We start from the raw sequence: 13,426 nt of genomic DNA on the forward strand, positions 1-13,426 counted from the left end.
ACACACTAAAATACCTTTCGCAAGCTGACAGTATGATACCTTTTGTATTTCTCCACAATTTCAATATTATGTCTTTTCTTCCTCCTTCCCTCCCTCCTTTTCTTCCATTCCTTAGGTTCACCTTCCAATCCAGTAAAACACACTACTGATTTTCTGGGGGGTAGACTATACCCTAGCATTATGATAAAGTGGAGCCCTTTGATAAAAAAGGACAAGCAAGCGCAGGTTCCGTTGAAGGTCCAGCCTAGAATTCTGAGGTGCTTCAGCATGTGTTTACATGAAATGTGTTGGTGCTACCACTTCCACTTGAAAATTTCAAACGGAAACCTCACCGGGTGGGAACCAGTGGTGAAACAGCAGCGACCAACCCTGAAAATTCACTGGGTTGACTTCTGGCCAAAAGACAACGCAGCGAAGCCCTGGGAACCGGGAGAAAGGGTGGCGTTTACATAAAGCTGTTGCACCAACACCTCGACCTGGTCCGTGATTGCATTCTGCTGGTGCGCCGCGCTGCTGTCATTTCTGAACCTGAGGTGTAAATAAGCACAGCGACCTAAACAGAATAAGGAGGCCGCAGAGCGGGCGGCAGAACAAGGATGGGGGAGGTCAGCAGGGACATTTCGAGCATGTCCGTGTCTCCCCAGCGGCGTGGGGAGCGATGGGATCTGAAACCGGCCCTGCTCCTCCTTGTCTATGAAATAAAGGCGGGGGGCGGGGAAAGGCATCATCCCGTACGTGTGTATTTACTGACAGAAGAGTCTGTAGGCTGCACATTCTTATGCGAGAAAAAGGCCACAGAACAGTATGTACACTGATCCCATTTTACAAAATAAAACAAAGCTACACAACAGAAAACAAAGAGATGCATGTGTTGTTATATGCATAGTAAAAAGGTCTGAGAAGGACACGCCAAGTTATTCAAGGTCATTTGAGGACTAGGGTGGGTAATGGGGGACCTGGGGGAGGGAGGACTTGGACTTGACCTTATAGATTTCCAGGAAGAATATAAAGGAAGGCGGGAGGGAGGGCTGGGAGGGAGTAGAGAAGCAGGGAGGGTCCCTTGATTGGGTGGTGATGGCAGTCTCTGCACTTGGTTAAAACAACTTTCCCCTGTGTCTTCACTGTCCATCGTCCCTGTGTTACCTCCCTCCCTCCCTCCCTCTCCCCTTCTCTCTTAGCACCTCGCTCTGGGAAGGAAGAGAAGAAAGTTGCTAAGTTCACGTCCCCCTTCACACGTCAGAGCTCGGGCCCTCTGTGAGCTGGCTTGGCCGAGCGCTGATGGGCAGGATGTCTGGCCCCAAGGAGGATAGATGTCCCAGGAAAACCCCACGTGTCACGGCCTGGTTCCGGTGTGGAATGCAGCCTCCACATTACAGGGCAGGAGAGTTCAGGAGAAGAAAAAAATGTAAGGATCAAATCAGCATGACATTTTAAACAGGTGTTTTATATGATAGCTGGGCATGGGGTCCGTTGTGGCATTCTTTCTTTTCTGTCTCTTCTTTCTTTTGTCAGAAACAAAGAAATAAGTAAGCGACATTTGAAAGCAAAATAATATTCTGGCACTCGCTCCCAGAGAGAGCCCCCGAGCCACACCTCATGCAATTCCTTTAAAAAGGAAGCACAACCAAGCAGACTGCCAGATCGCTGGGCTTTCCCCCTGGCATTGCTGTAGGACTCTGCCTGCAACCCTTGGACCTCCAAAAGGAACCTTCCTTGATCCGGTGGCGGCATGGGGCACTTGAATCTGGTCTCCAGGAAGCCAGCATCACTCATGGAAGGACCGAGTGGAGAGGAAGACCAGAACAAAGGTGGGATTGAAAAGACAGGGAGGCTGCACCATGGAGTCCGGCAGATGTGAGCTATGTATAGATGGTGCCACAGCACAGCCAGGTGGCTCCGAGGACTTACCAACAAACCCCAACACACCAAACCTTTATAAGGAGGGAGAAGATCTGTTTGAGAAACTCAACAGTTAAGCTTCCCTGGAAAATAAAGGCAGGAGCATAGGCTGATGTCTATGGTAATATTTATTACTGTGCTGTTTCTCCTGGGAGAGGTGGATTTGCCGCATCTGGACTCACTGGCCTAGCATGAACCCCTGGAACATATCAGGGGAATCAGGGAAAGAAAATGGGGGGAAATCTCCAAGACAAGCAGCATTTCAGAGACCTGCCACCCCAGAGGACCTGGTGCTGGAAATGTCGATTCACCCCAAAAGAGAAAAACCTCTAAGCAAACATCAGTTCATTCTGCATTCGAGTTTTTTAAAGCCCTGCACAATTCCGTAAGAACAGGAGCCAGAATAATTCAGAGACGGGGGTAAGGCAATACTCTAACAGGTAGGTAGGAAACGGACTCGTGGCCTTTGTAGGACAAAACAGAAAGAAGAAATGAGGGTGGCACACTGGGGTGTGTGAGTGTGTGCAGGCCTGTGTGCACGCGTGTGTGCTCGCGTGTGTGGGACAGGCTCGAGGGCGGTACTTGGCAGGGAAGGCTTCTCACCAGTTCTCTTCCGTGCCTCCTCCTTTGTCGCTTTCTGCTGTGCCGTGACATTCTGGGGCGAGCGCCTCCCTGAGCTGGGCTTCCCTGATTCGTTGCTGATGACAGAGCCATTCTCACTGGGTGACCTGCTGGAGGTAACCATAGCAACAAGGAGATGGTAAGTTTGGACTAGCACAGCCTCCTCTCAAGGTTATTTTATTTGCACAGTTTATGTCTGTAGCCTTTCTTTCCGGTTTTATCTACAAAAAAAGAAATGATTCGGAAATGATTCAAAACACCCCTACTGCAGCAGGGGCCACGTAGCTGGCTGTCCTGAAGTGCGCTGACCGGTGCTTAGCTCGGCAGGGAAGTTCAGTGAGCGCAGCCCTCAGCCCCCATCTCTTTTTCATTAACGCCCGGTGACTGTGGAAATGGTTTTAAGCATGCCCGCTTATTAAGACAGCACTTCGGAGCTGTTGCCAAGTGTTTGGTTCACGTGGCATCTTCAGGGGCACGCACGTAGGGCTCACAGCTCTCTTTGGCTGTTCTCTATAGAGAATATACCTTACTAGAGGCCCAGTGCATGACTGAATCATGCACGTGTAGGGTCCCCTACACGCTTTCGCTTTCGATCACTTTCGATCGCGGGGGAGCTGGGTGCCTGTCTGCTGGTGCACCAGGCCTTTTGGAAGCCTCCGGCTTGTTGGAGGCTTCTGAAAGGCCTGGTGCCGGAGCAGACAGGCACCCAGCTCCCCCGCTTTTGATGGTCCGCGGCGGGATGTGAGCTCACTGCCCCAGAGGCCCCTTCTGTTCCGCAGCACAGCCATGGCGCAATCGGCTACCACGGCCACCCCGAATCCCGCCCCCCCGCGCCTCCCGCTGCCCAATCGTGGGCGTAGCGGAGTGATGGTAATTTACATATTACCATTTTATTAGGTAGGATACCTTAGCCACTGAAGGTGAAGTCACTCACCATCAAATTCTTCTCTCTCTCTCTCTCTCATCTCTCTCACACACACACACATTCTTAACTGTGCTAACTGCTAACTACTTTCATTTGAAACTACCAATTTGAGCTATTTTCATTCATTCAGGAAATACACTATGAGCGCCAACTGTATTGGACATTGTGCCAGGTATACAGGTAGAGAGGGCAGGTATAGAGCAGTGGTTGGCAAACTGTGGCTCGCGAGCCACATGCGGCTCTTCCACAAAATACCATGGCCTGGGCGAGTCTATTTTGAAGAAGTGGCGTTAGAAGAAGTTTAAGTTTAAAAAATTTGGCTCTCAAAAGAAATTTCAATCGTTGTACTGTTGATACTTGGCTCTGTTGACTAATGAGTTTGCCTACCACAGGTATAGAGGGAGGTGGCCAATCAGCCCTGGAAGCCAGAGCTCCCCCTGCAGGTAGTGGCTCTCCCCACATGCCGGAGCACCTTCTCTTTTTTATTTATTTATTTTAAAATTTTTATTTTTATTTTTATTAATTTTAGAGAGAAAGGGAGAGGGAGAGAGAGAGAGAGAAACATCAACGATGGGGGAGAATCAATGATCGGCTGCCTCTTGCACGTCCCACACTAGGGATCAAGCCTGCAACCTTGACGGGAATCGAACCTAGGACCCTTCAGTCCGCAGGCCGACGCTCTATCCACTGAGCCACACCGGCTAGGGCAGCACCTTCTCTTTACAGTCTCTCCTGCGTTTAGACAAGGGAAGCCACAGGGCCTTCTCACCTTCCCTCGGGGCCTAGACTCTGGCTTTCTGGACCCAGTGGGAAAATGGGCTCTGGAGAGCCCCTGCTGAGTTCATGCTGAGTGAGTTCACGCTCCCTGGGGCCTTCGATCACGCCAGCCTGTGGGTGGGCTGAGCATAAAGGCCTTCCCTCTGTGGGAGATAACCAGGGGGCAGATATCCAGAGGCCTCATCCAACCCCTTGTTCATCTATTGTCAACTGTCCAGATTCAGAACCTAATGGCACCCGACCTCTTCCATGGAAATTGGGATAAAATGCAGCACTTGCTAGTGGATGCTCCTCTTCTTCCTCCTCCTCCTCCCTCCCTCCTCATCCTATGGGAACTTGGAATTCTCAGTTCTGTACTCTTCCACGTACTTCGGCACCCCAAAAATCCTGAACACTGGAAGTGCCCACTCACAGCCATGGGCCAAGGCAGAGTCTGCCAAGAGGGAAAACATAGTCCAAGTGGGATGTTCTTGTCGAAGTTCCACAGACGAGTCTAAGTTTGGGAAATGTTTACTCTATTCCTAATGCACACGAGCACGTCAAAGGCTCAGATCTGCCCTGTCATAAAGAGACTCATCGCATTTTGTTTAACTCAGCATTTCCTAGTTTATTTTGCTATAGATCTCTTTTACCATAACAACTTCTTTTAAAAAAAAATTTTATTGATTTTTTACAGAGAGGAAGGGAGAGGGAGAGAGAGTTAGAAACATCGATGAGAGAGAAACATCAATCAGTTGCCTCCTGCACACCCCCCCATTGGGGATGTGCCCGCAACCAAGGTACATGCCTTTGACTGGAATCAAACCTGGGACCCTTGAGTCTGCAGGCTGGTGCTCTATCCACTGAGCCAAACCGGTTAGGGCCATAACAACTTCTTAAACTCTGACTCATCCACTACCACTTCCTCCAAGGTTCACATCAGCCTCTTTGACCTTCTTGCTCTCCTTTAAGCAAATCAAGAAGTCCCTGCCTCTGGGATTTGCATATACTGTTCCATCTGCTTAGAGCGTTCTTCCTCTAGATAGCCTTGAGGCTCACACATCATTTCCATCAGGACTTTCTCAAATGTCACTCTATCAGAGACGCCGTCCCTGACTTCCTGCTAAAATAGCGTCACAGCCCCCTCTCCATCTCTCCATGTCCTTACCATGCTTCGGTTTTCTTCTTCACATTCACCACCTATATAGACCTACTATGTATCTCGTTCTCTGTCTGCTTATTGTCTACCTCTTCACTAGATTGTACATCCCAAGAGAGCAGGAAATTTGTCTTGTTCACTGCAGTATCCCCCGTGCCCGGTGAACAGCAAACAATCAATAAATATCTGTGAGGTGAAGGGAAGGAAAGAGGGAAGGAGGCAGGCAGGGCGTAGCTTTTCCAACCATTGTGGTCTCGAGGCAAGGGAGAAGGGGGTTGGCAATGGGAGTTTGTTAAGCCAGCCAACAGGGCTTGCCTTAGGGTTCATTACCTCTTTACAAGGCAATTGCGAAGTCCTTATAGTGAGTCTCCTGGCCTCTAGCCTAACTCTCCCATCTATCTTCCACATTACCACCTGAGTCATCTTTCAGGCTGGCTATTACTGTCGTCCTGAAGAACTTTCCATGGCTTCCCATTGGCTAGAGCACAAAGGTCAAACTCCTGAGCCTGCAAATTAAAACCATCTACAATTTTAACCTGTCTTCTGGTTTCATCCTTCACTACATCCCGGCCCCCACGAACTCTAAACTCAAGGAAACTCACCATTAAGTGAACGTGGCTGTCCCTTATCTCTCCCGGCTCTTTTAGACTGGATGCCTTCATCTCTTTCCACCTATTGACACTCCACACACCCTTCAAGGCCCAGCTGAAACATAACCTCCTCCACGCTGCCCTCCCTCATCAGAATTAAGCTCCTCCTCCTCTCTTTTCCACAGCACTTGGTTCAGACTCCACTGCAGGCGTCGGCACATCGTGCTTGGGTTCCAGCTATTTATCTCTCTGTCTCTCCATCACAAGATTCATGGGGTCAGGAATCAATCATAAACCTCTCTGTAGTCCTCCCAATGCATGTCAGTGAACTCTCTTCCTAGTGAAATCTCAATAAATGGTCTTGAACTAAAATCATCAACCACCGAGAAACTGCCAGATAAACTGCAACTACGCATGCCGAATCCAAGGAACGGCTTTTCCCGTAAGTTACAATGTGTAAGGGTGACATCGGTGCCAAATTTATTATAACAAATGTAAGAGCTAGAGCTCTGCTGTCGTGGTTGATCTGCAATGCAAAACCTTACAAAGGCTGGCTCAGGAGAAGCAGGTATTGTGATTCTCCTCATCTCCTTCAGCCTCCTTTTCAAATATTCAAAATGAGCGTGAAGGGGAATGTTTAAAGAGAACAGTGGGATTCACTTGAGGGCTTTGGTTCCTCTCACCATCAATTATTTCTCTTGTTGACACGGAGAGGCCGAAGTTGGCCCCATGCCTACCTCTTTCTGGTTTCGGTGGACTTGGCCGTCTTGATGGTGCTTCCGTCCTGGGCGACGTCCCTTTCCTGCGAGGCAGGAGCATCTCTGGCAGGGAGCGGGAGGACCACCGTCTCCTGGGTCACGGGGATGACCTCCTCGTCCGCCCCCTGCTGGCCCAGGTGCTGTTTGGCATAATCAAAGCCTTGCACAGGCTGCAAAGAGGAAACAGGTCTGCAGTCACATTTCTGATAAAGTGTGGCTCTAACAGCGGCTTTAGGAGAAGTCGGGCGGGAAAGCGCATGTGTCAGGACCCTACTTGGCTTTCCAATCAACAGGAGCTCACTCATCTCCATCATAAAATCAGATTCCGTGTGGAGTCCACCAAGCTTCAGAATCTCTATATAAGACTTACTCAGAAAAATGAATAGTGAAAACAAGATGCAAATAATGTGTGTGAGAAAAAACTTCATATAAGGATTTTATTTTTATTTATTTTTAAAGAGCTGGGCATTACTCATGTAGTCTAGCTCCAGACTCTGCTCTTTTTTTAAATTTTTAATATATTTTATTGATTTTTACAGAGAGGAAGAGAGAGGGATAGAGAGTTAGAAACATCGATGAGAGAGAAACATCGATCAGCTGCCTCCTGCACACCTCCCACTGGGGATGTGCCCGCAACCAAGGTACATGCCCTTGACCGGAATCAAACCTGGGACCTTTCAGTCCGAAGGCCGACGCTCCATCCACTGAGCCAAACCGGTCAGGGCCATTTAAGGATTTTAGACCACTAATTTTAAGTCTCTGGATATGACTAATTAGAAGCTCTTAATTGATACGTTAAACAGGTCCTGTCATCTCCTACCTAGGAATATTCCAACATCCCTTAACTCCCGTACAATAAAAGGTGCGTGACTTGAAGTCACTTGACTTGCCAAGTAACTTGAACTCTGAGCACCAATTTTCTCATCTGAGAAATGAAGACCATGCTATCTGCTTCACCTCCACCACGCTTCAGTATTAACGGGGAATCACAGATCTGAAAACAGAGGGAGAGAAACATGCCACCCTGTGGCATTTACGGAATCACTGTTTCATCCAGCGCACTCCCTTAAGCAAGTTGGCTGTCCGCTCATTTGCTTCGGGGACATTAGCAAGGCTTTTACTGCACCATGTCTGAAAGCCCAAGTGAATAGGCCAGCTGTGAGCAAAACCCAACAGACATCTATTAGTGTGGTAATAAAAAACCAAGAGGCCTGTTTAAACAATTCCTGGGAGTGTCCCCATCCTGTTCTACAATACACATCTGAAGCAGGACAATGGGGTAGTTAGTAGCGACAGCTCCGAAATCAGACCGCCTGGGTTTAAATCCCGACTCTGCCACCTATTAGCTGGGTGACCTTGGGTAAGTTACTGAGAGTCCCTGCAAATCCATTTCCTCATTGGTAACATGGGGATAGTAACAGTGTAAACAGGATAAAATGTGTATGGGTGTGAGAGTGATATTTAACCGTCCTCGAAGGGATGATGGGTGGATTAAATAAGTAAATTTAAGTCCAGCATTTAGCTGAGTGCCTGACACATAGTAAGTGCTCAATCAATATTAGCCAATATCGTTTGCCTTGCTACTAAATCATAGCCCAGATGGAATGGACATCAGTGATTCTCTTCACGAAAATGCGGGGACAAAACTCAGTTTCCACCATTTGAGTTCTCACAGAACTTGATTTGATCAGAAGCTCTTCCTTCAGCATCTAATTTAGCTAAGAAATAAAGCAGGAAAGCTCCAGCGACATTTAACATTCTAGGACTGTGGCCCAGCTGGTCAAATCTTGCAACCGAATCTCAGAACAGAATGGAGTTTTATTGTTAAATCCAGCAAAGCTTCCTTATGTTAAGCTGTCTATAGTTTTGCCACAGACAGTCCCCCCAATTCCCAGGGAAACTCTCTCTGGGCAGTGTGCTCACCCCTCCCTCTTCTCTGAGCCACTCACACTCTGACCCTTGTAGCCCGCCCTTGGCATGCCACTGACATTCTATGCCAGGATCTGGGAATGTTTCTGAACTAGTGTTTGTCTATTCATTTCCCACCCCGCCCGTGGGGCTACATGAAACAGAATGGAGCTTTCGGATGACTGATAGTGTTCTTAGAAGCTCTTATAACCAACTGGTCACCAACTGCATTCAACTGAAATGTTTCTAGAAGCTGACCTTTGCTCTCCAAATCCACTGTTTTATTGACTCCTGCCTTGGTCTCATTACTTCCATTCTGCTCCTTGGCAGGCCTGCCCTTAACAAGCCGCCAAAGTTATCTCCCTTAAACCACATCAGGTCATTAAGAATGATTCCTGGCACCTAATCTCTACGACAAGGCCTTTCCCATTCTGGCTGAACCCACCTGCCCAGCCTCATCTCCTGCTGGCCCCTTTTCTGCAATACTCCCAGCGCCTCCCCCCCCCCATTATCTTATTTGATTTTGTTCCAACTATAGTTATTTAGCAGTGGCTTGTGCCAAGGATTGTGCTTGCTGCTAGAGATATAAAGATGAATAATAACTGTCCCCCTACCCTCAAGAACTTCACAGGTGCAGCTTCACTTGCTATTGCTGGTACCAAACACATTACATAAACTTGTCACTTATCCCCACTACAGTTCAAAGAGGCAGGTATTCTGATGATTCCACATTTTAAAGATGAAGAGACTGAGGTTCAGAGAGGTTAAGCAGCTACCCAGGCTCACACAGCTGGTCTCTGCAGCCAGAGCCCGAATACCTAACCACTGCTGATGATTCTTCCCACGGCCTCTCCTTTCCTTCCGCAGCCTGCCATCTTGGTTGGGGCATCTCCTACTGCACTTGGCCTTGCTTCTGTGCTGAGACTCCTGGCATGTGAGTGAGTAGCTGGGAGTCTCCAATGGCAGCCAAGACTGCCCAAGAAGCGAGTGAGGAGGGCAAGCTGTCTCTGGCCCTCTAACCCTACCCTCAGCTCTCTCTGGATTTGGCTCCTCACTCTTCACGTTGGGCTGAAGTTCCCTGCTGGGACTGGGCTGATAACAGGTAAGCAGAAATAAAGACATTAAAGAATGACAAGCTTAAGAGGTGGTCGTAGTTATTAGGTTAATAACAGCCCCTGCATATATGTTCAGTACTTAGAGCCTGCAAAACGCTGACACCTCACTCTGTCCTCACAGAATCCCATGAGGTAAGCAGGGCGAACATCACGGTCTTCATTTTACACGTAAGAAAACAAAAGCTTAAAGAGGTTCAGTGACTTGCCCAAGATCACACAGCTAAGTGGTGAACGACTCCTAGTCCCTTACTCTTCTGACCGACAGGGTAGTGGTCTTTCAACCCCCAACATAGAAACTGCCCGAGATGAATTGCCCATTAGATACAACTAGCGGTCCCCAACCCCTTCAATACTTCATCATGAAGTCTTTATAGTTACTTCATTGAATTTTATAAAACTATCACATCAAATGATCTCTAGCAATTCCAAAAGTAGACACGTTACCCAGATATTTTAAGTAGAAAGCATTGTCATAATAAAAGCCAACTTGTACATAATATTTATTATATACCAGGCACAGCTCAAAGTAATTTACATAACTCAATCCCCACAACAACCTACCATCCTCCTTCCACAGATGGGGAAACTGAGGCACAAAGAGGTTAAGTACAGGTCATACGGAGAGTATGTGAGAGCGAGGAAACAGTTGGGCATCTTTGGGGGTGACTGACGTGACCTGAGCAGATGACCATGCCAACCACTGCAGGTCAAGCTCCGTGTGCACCTGGATACGGCCCTGACTAGTGTCTCCTAAGGTTGCCTGTCCCTCGGAGCCATGTTCTCGTCAAGTATATGAAGAGAACAATGGGAAAAGGCTGTGGACTATATGACCAAGAGTAAAGAGAAGCGAGCGACGAAGAAAAGAAGTGACTGCCTGGCCCTCCTGTGTTGATCATCCTCTCAGCATTCTACCTGCAAAAGCCCAGTTGACACCAATGGTAACGGGTCTGTCTCCGAAGAAGGAAGGGTACGGGCCTCCCACCCTGGCCTCAGCTCCCAGGACAGCCATATCACCTCCTCTTAGCATGGTCAGTCTATCACGGAGTCTCCGCCAGGATCCCCCGTGCCCTCTGGCACTGTGGCCTGCATTCTAAAGACGCAGTGATGTCCAGGAGACGGGGAGCCCACCCTCCTGGTCTGTGGATTGGTGGCAAAGGCTAACTTTCTCACTCCACCTTGTCCCTTGGCATGCAATGCATTCTGCTCACACACAGGTCATGAGAAGTGGTGCAGGTGGCTCTCCTCTTGCAAACACTGCAGTGTTGCTGGGTCGCAAGGGTGGAAGGATGCAGTAAGAAAGAGTTCCGCCCCACTCGTCCGCTGGTTCCCCTTGATCAAAGGGCTTCGGCCATCCCAGTGCACAGTCCAGCCTCATTATGGGAGCCAACAACCAGCATCACCACACACAAGTGAATTCAACCATCTCGTGCAACGGGGGGTTGCTTAACTTTCCACATCAGCACAGTGACCAGGTAGGAACGTAAAAAGGGGCTCTGAGAACCCACGAATAGGAATCTGTTCCCCCTTCAGGTGGCTTGCAAGTCAGAACGTATGCTGAGATCATGTGCCGGCCAACTCATCTTGGCAAATTAATAAAATTTTGGCTTCACCTATAACACAAAGGTGGCATTTACGACCTCAATGTGGCATGTTTTGTATCTCTGGACTGGGCTGCAATTACATTCTGGTGATTACTGCTGTGTCTGAGAGGCTCAGGTTGTAAGTAAGCTCAGATGGAAATGCACCCCTACTTGGAACAGTTTCCCTTTTCACTGCTTGGATCATTACCAACTTTGTGATGCACCTGGGAAGCAGCTTGCTTTGTGTCAACAGAATCAGAACAGCATTCTTTGGGGTCTGGCTCTTCAGTATCAGGGAGTCTACTCAGGCTGCAGATTATCAACACGTGAATTGGTTTAATAAATAATCAAATTCATTTGATTTCTTTGGCTGAAGTGAGGGGTGATCACCCAGGAAGAATGAGGCATGTGTGACTCCCAGCAAGAATGAGCTCCATGACATGCATTCCAATGGATATGCAATTCCATTCACTGCCTTATTCCTGCGCCGATGGACAAAGCTCGGGAGCTCAGAGCTGCAAGGGGGTTCTACCTGCCAAAGCTCAGGGTTCAGAGAGGTGTATAAAGTAAAAGAGCCCAAAGACTCAGACATGGGCCTCAGTCGCCCCTCTGCTGAGAGTTATGTGACTTTGGACAAGTCCCTCAATTAAAAAAATAAATATATAGAGAGGAAGGGAGAGGGAGAGAGAAACAGGAACATCAATGGTGAGAGAGAATCATTGATTAGTTGCCTCCTGCATGCTCCACACTGAGGATCAAGCCTGCAACCCAGGCACGTGCCCTGACCGGGAATCAAACCGTGACCTCCTGGTTCATAGGTCTATGCTCAACCACTGAGCCACACTGGCTGGGCCCCCACAGTCTCTCTTTAGCAATAAAATAAAACCTTCCCTGACTACCACCTACCTCATAGGGTTGCTGTGATGAGCAAGCGAGGTGATAGACCTAGAAGAGCCCCACAAGTTTTAAGACATTATTTAAATATCGGGTATTGAAGGTTATTAGATTTCCTTCACAGAATTATCATCGAGGGAGCTATGTGACTGGAAAATTAGCCTTTGGAATTTCCTCCATCCACTTCCCTTCCAGTCAGCAGAGTGGCCGGGGCAGGCCTGTGGAGGCTGGGAGAGTGGATGGGGCTCCTGGCCAGGCTTCACTGGAGCCACTGGAGTTTGATGGCGAACTGGCCGAGGCTCTGCAGCTTGCCCATCATGGCAGCTTCTGAGGATAAGCCACTCTGGCCAATGGAAGAAGGAACATTTTGAGGGTCTAAGGTGCCCCAAAGAGCTGTGTGTTATGATCCAAGAGACCTAATTCTATCAGTTCTGCTACTTACTAACTGTGTGATCTTGAAGGAGTCCCATCTTTGTAAAAAGGGGGTGTCAGAGATGAGGTCTACCTAGATTTCTGTGCCTCCATTTCCTCCTCTGTAAAACAAGGGCCCTTCTGCTAGGATTCCTGCAGGATTGAGCTGCTCTATGTAAAGCACTTATGGCAAAGAGTGAGCAGGAGATAAGCATTAGCTATCGTGTCCTGATTATAAAATTAAAGGGTGTGCAATGAAGTAACTCTACTTAACGACACTTAAAAATGGTCACAATGGTAAATTCTGTTATGTACATTTTCCCATAAATTTTTAAAACATGAAAACACATACATTAATGCATAAAGGGTCTTCTTCAAAAGCAGGGCTTGTTGGGATGTTTCTGAAGGCACTTCCATGTCTCCAAGGCCAAGAGAGGAGAGACAGGCGGGGCCGCCCTGCAGGCCGGGCTCCTGCTCCCCTCCTCCCCGCGTCCACCACGTACCTTTGCTCTCTGAGGCAGGTTCATCACGGCGTCTGGCTTGAAGTCGTTCTTGTTCTTCCGGCAGAGCACGGCAGTGATGATGATGATGATGACCGTGACCACGGCGATGGGCGCCAGCACCGCGGCGATGATCCACAGGTTGTTGGGTGGGTTCTTCACCACAGCTGCGGGGAAGAGCCAGCGGGAAGCACATGACAAGGAGCACTGGGAAGGGAAAGGAAAGGCCACCGGAGAGAAATCTCCCCCTACCCCCCAGTCCCAAGTCGTGGGATAGTTAAGAGGATTTAAGATCCGAAAGACTCCTGCC

General features: G+C 48.5%; 2 protein-coding genes across 2 annotated transcripts in view; one reads left to right on the top strand and one right to left on the bottom strand.

Moving 5' to 3' along the window:
- The window catches only part of LMO2 (LIM domain only 2), a 208,958-nt gene that overhangs the window by 158,623 nt on the left and 36,909 nt on the right, over window positions 1-13,426 (top strand). The window lies entirely within an intron of this gene.
- KIAA1549L (KIAA1549 like) overlaps window positions 1-13,426 on the bottom strand; it is a 93,839-nt gene that overhangs the window by 42,998 nt on the left and 37,415 nt on the right. Inside the window, exons 10-12 of the mRNA XM_054725430.1 lie at window positions 13,120-13,283; window positions 6,688-6,878; window positions 2,503-2,630 (exon numbers count right to left, since the gene is read on the bottom strand). Coding sequence (XP_054581405.1) covers window positions 2,503-2,630; window positions 6,688-6,878; window positions 13,120-13,283 — 483 coding nt within the window. The remainder of the gene's footprint in view (window positions 1-2,502; window positions 2,631-6,687; window positions 6,879-13,119; window positions 13,284-13,426) is intronic.

This window comes from Eptesicus fuscus, chromosome 13 (assembly GCF_027574615.1).
Source record: "Eptesicus fuscus isolate TK198812 chromosome 13, DD_ASM_mEF_20220401, whole genome shotgun sequence".
NCBI classification, from domain to species: Eukaryota; Metazoa; Chordata; class Mammalia; order Chiroptera; family Vespertilionidae; genus Eptesicus; species Eptesicus fuscus.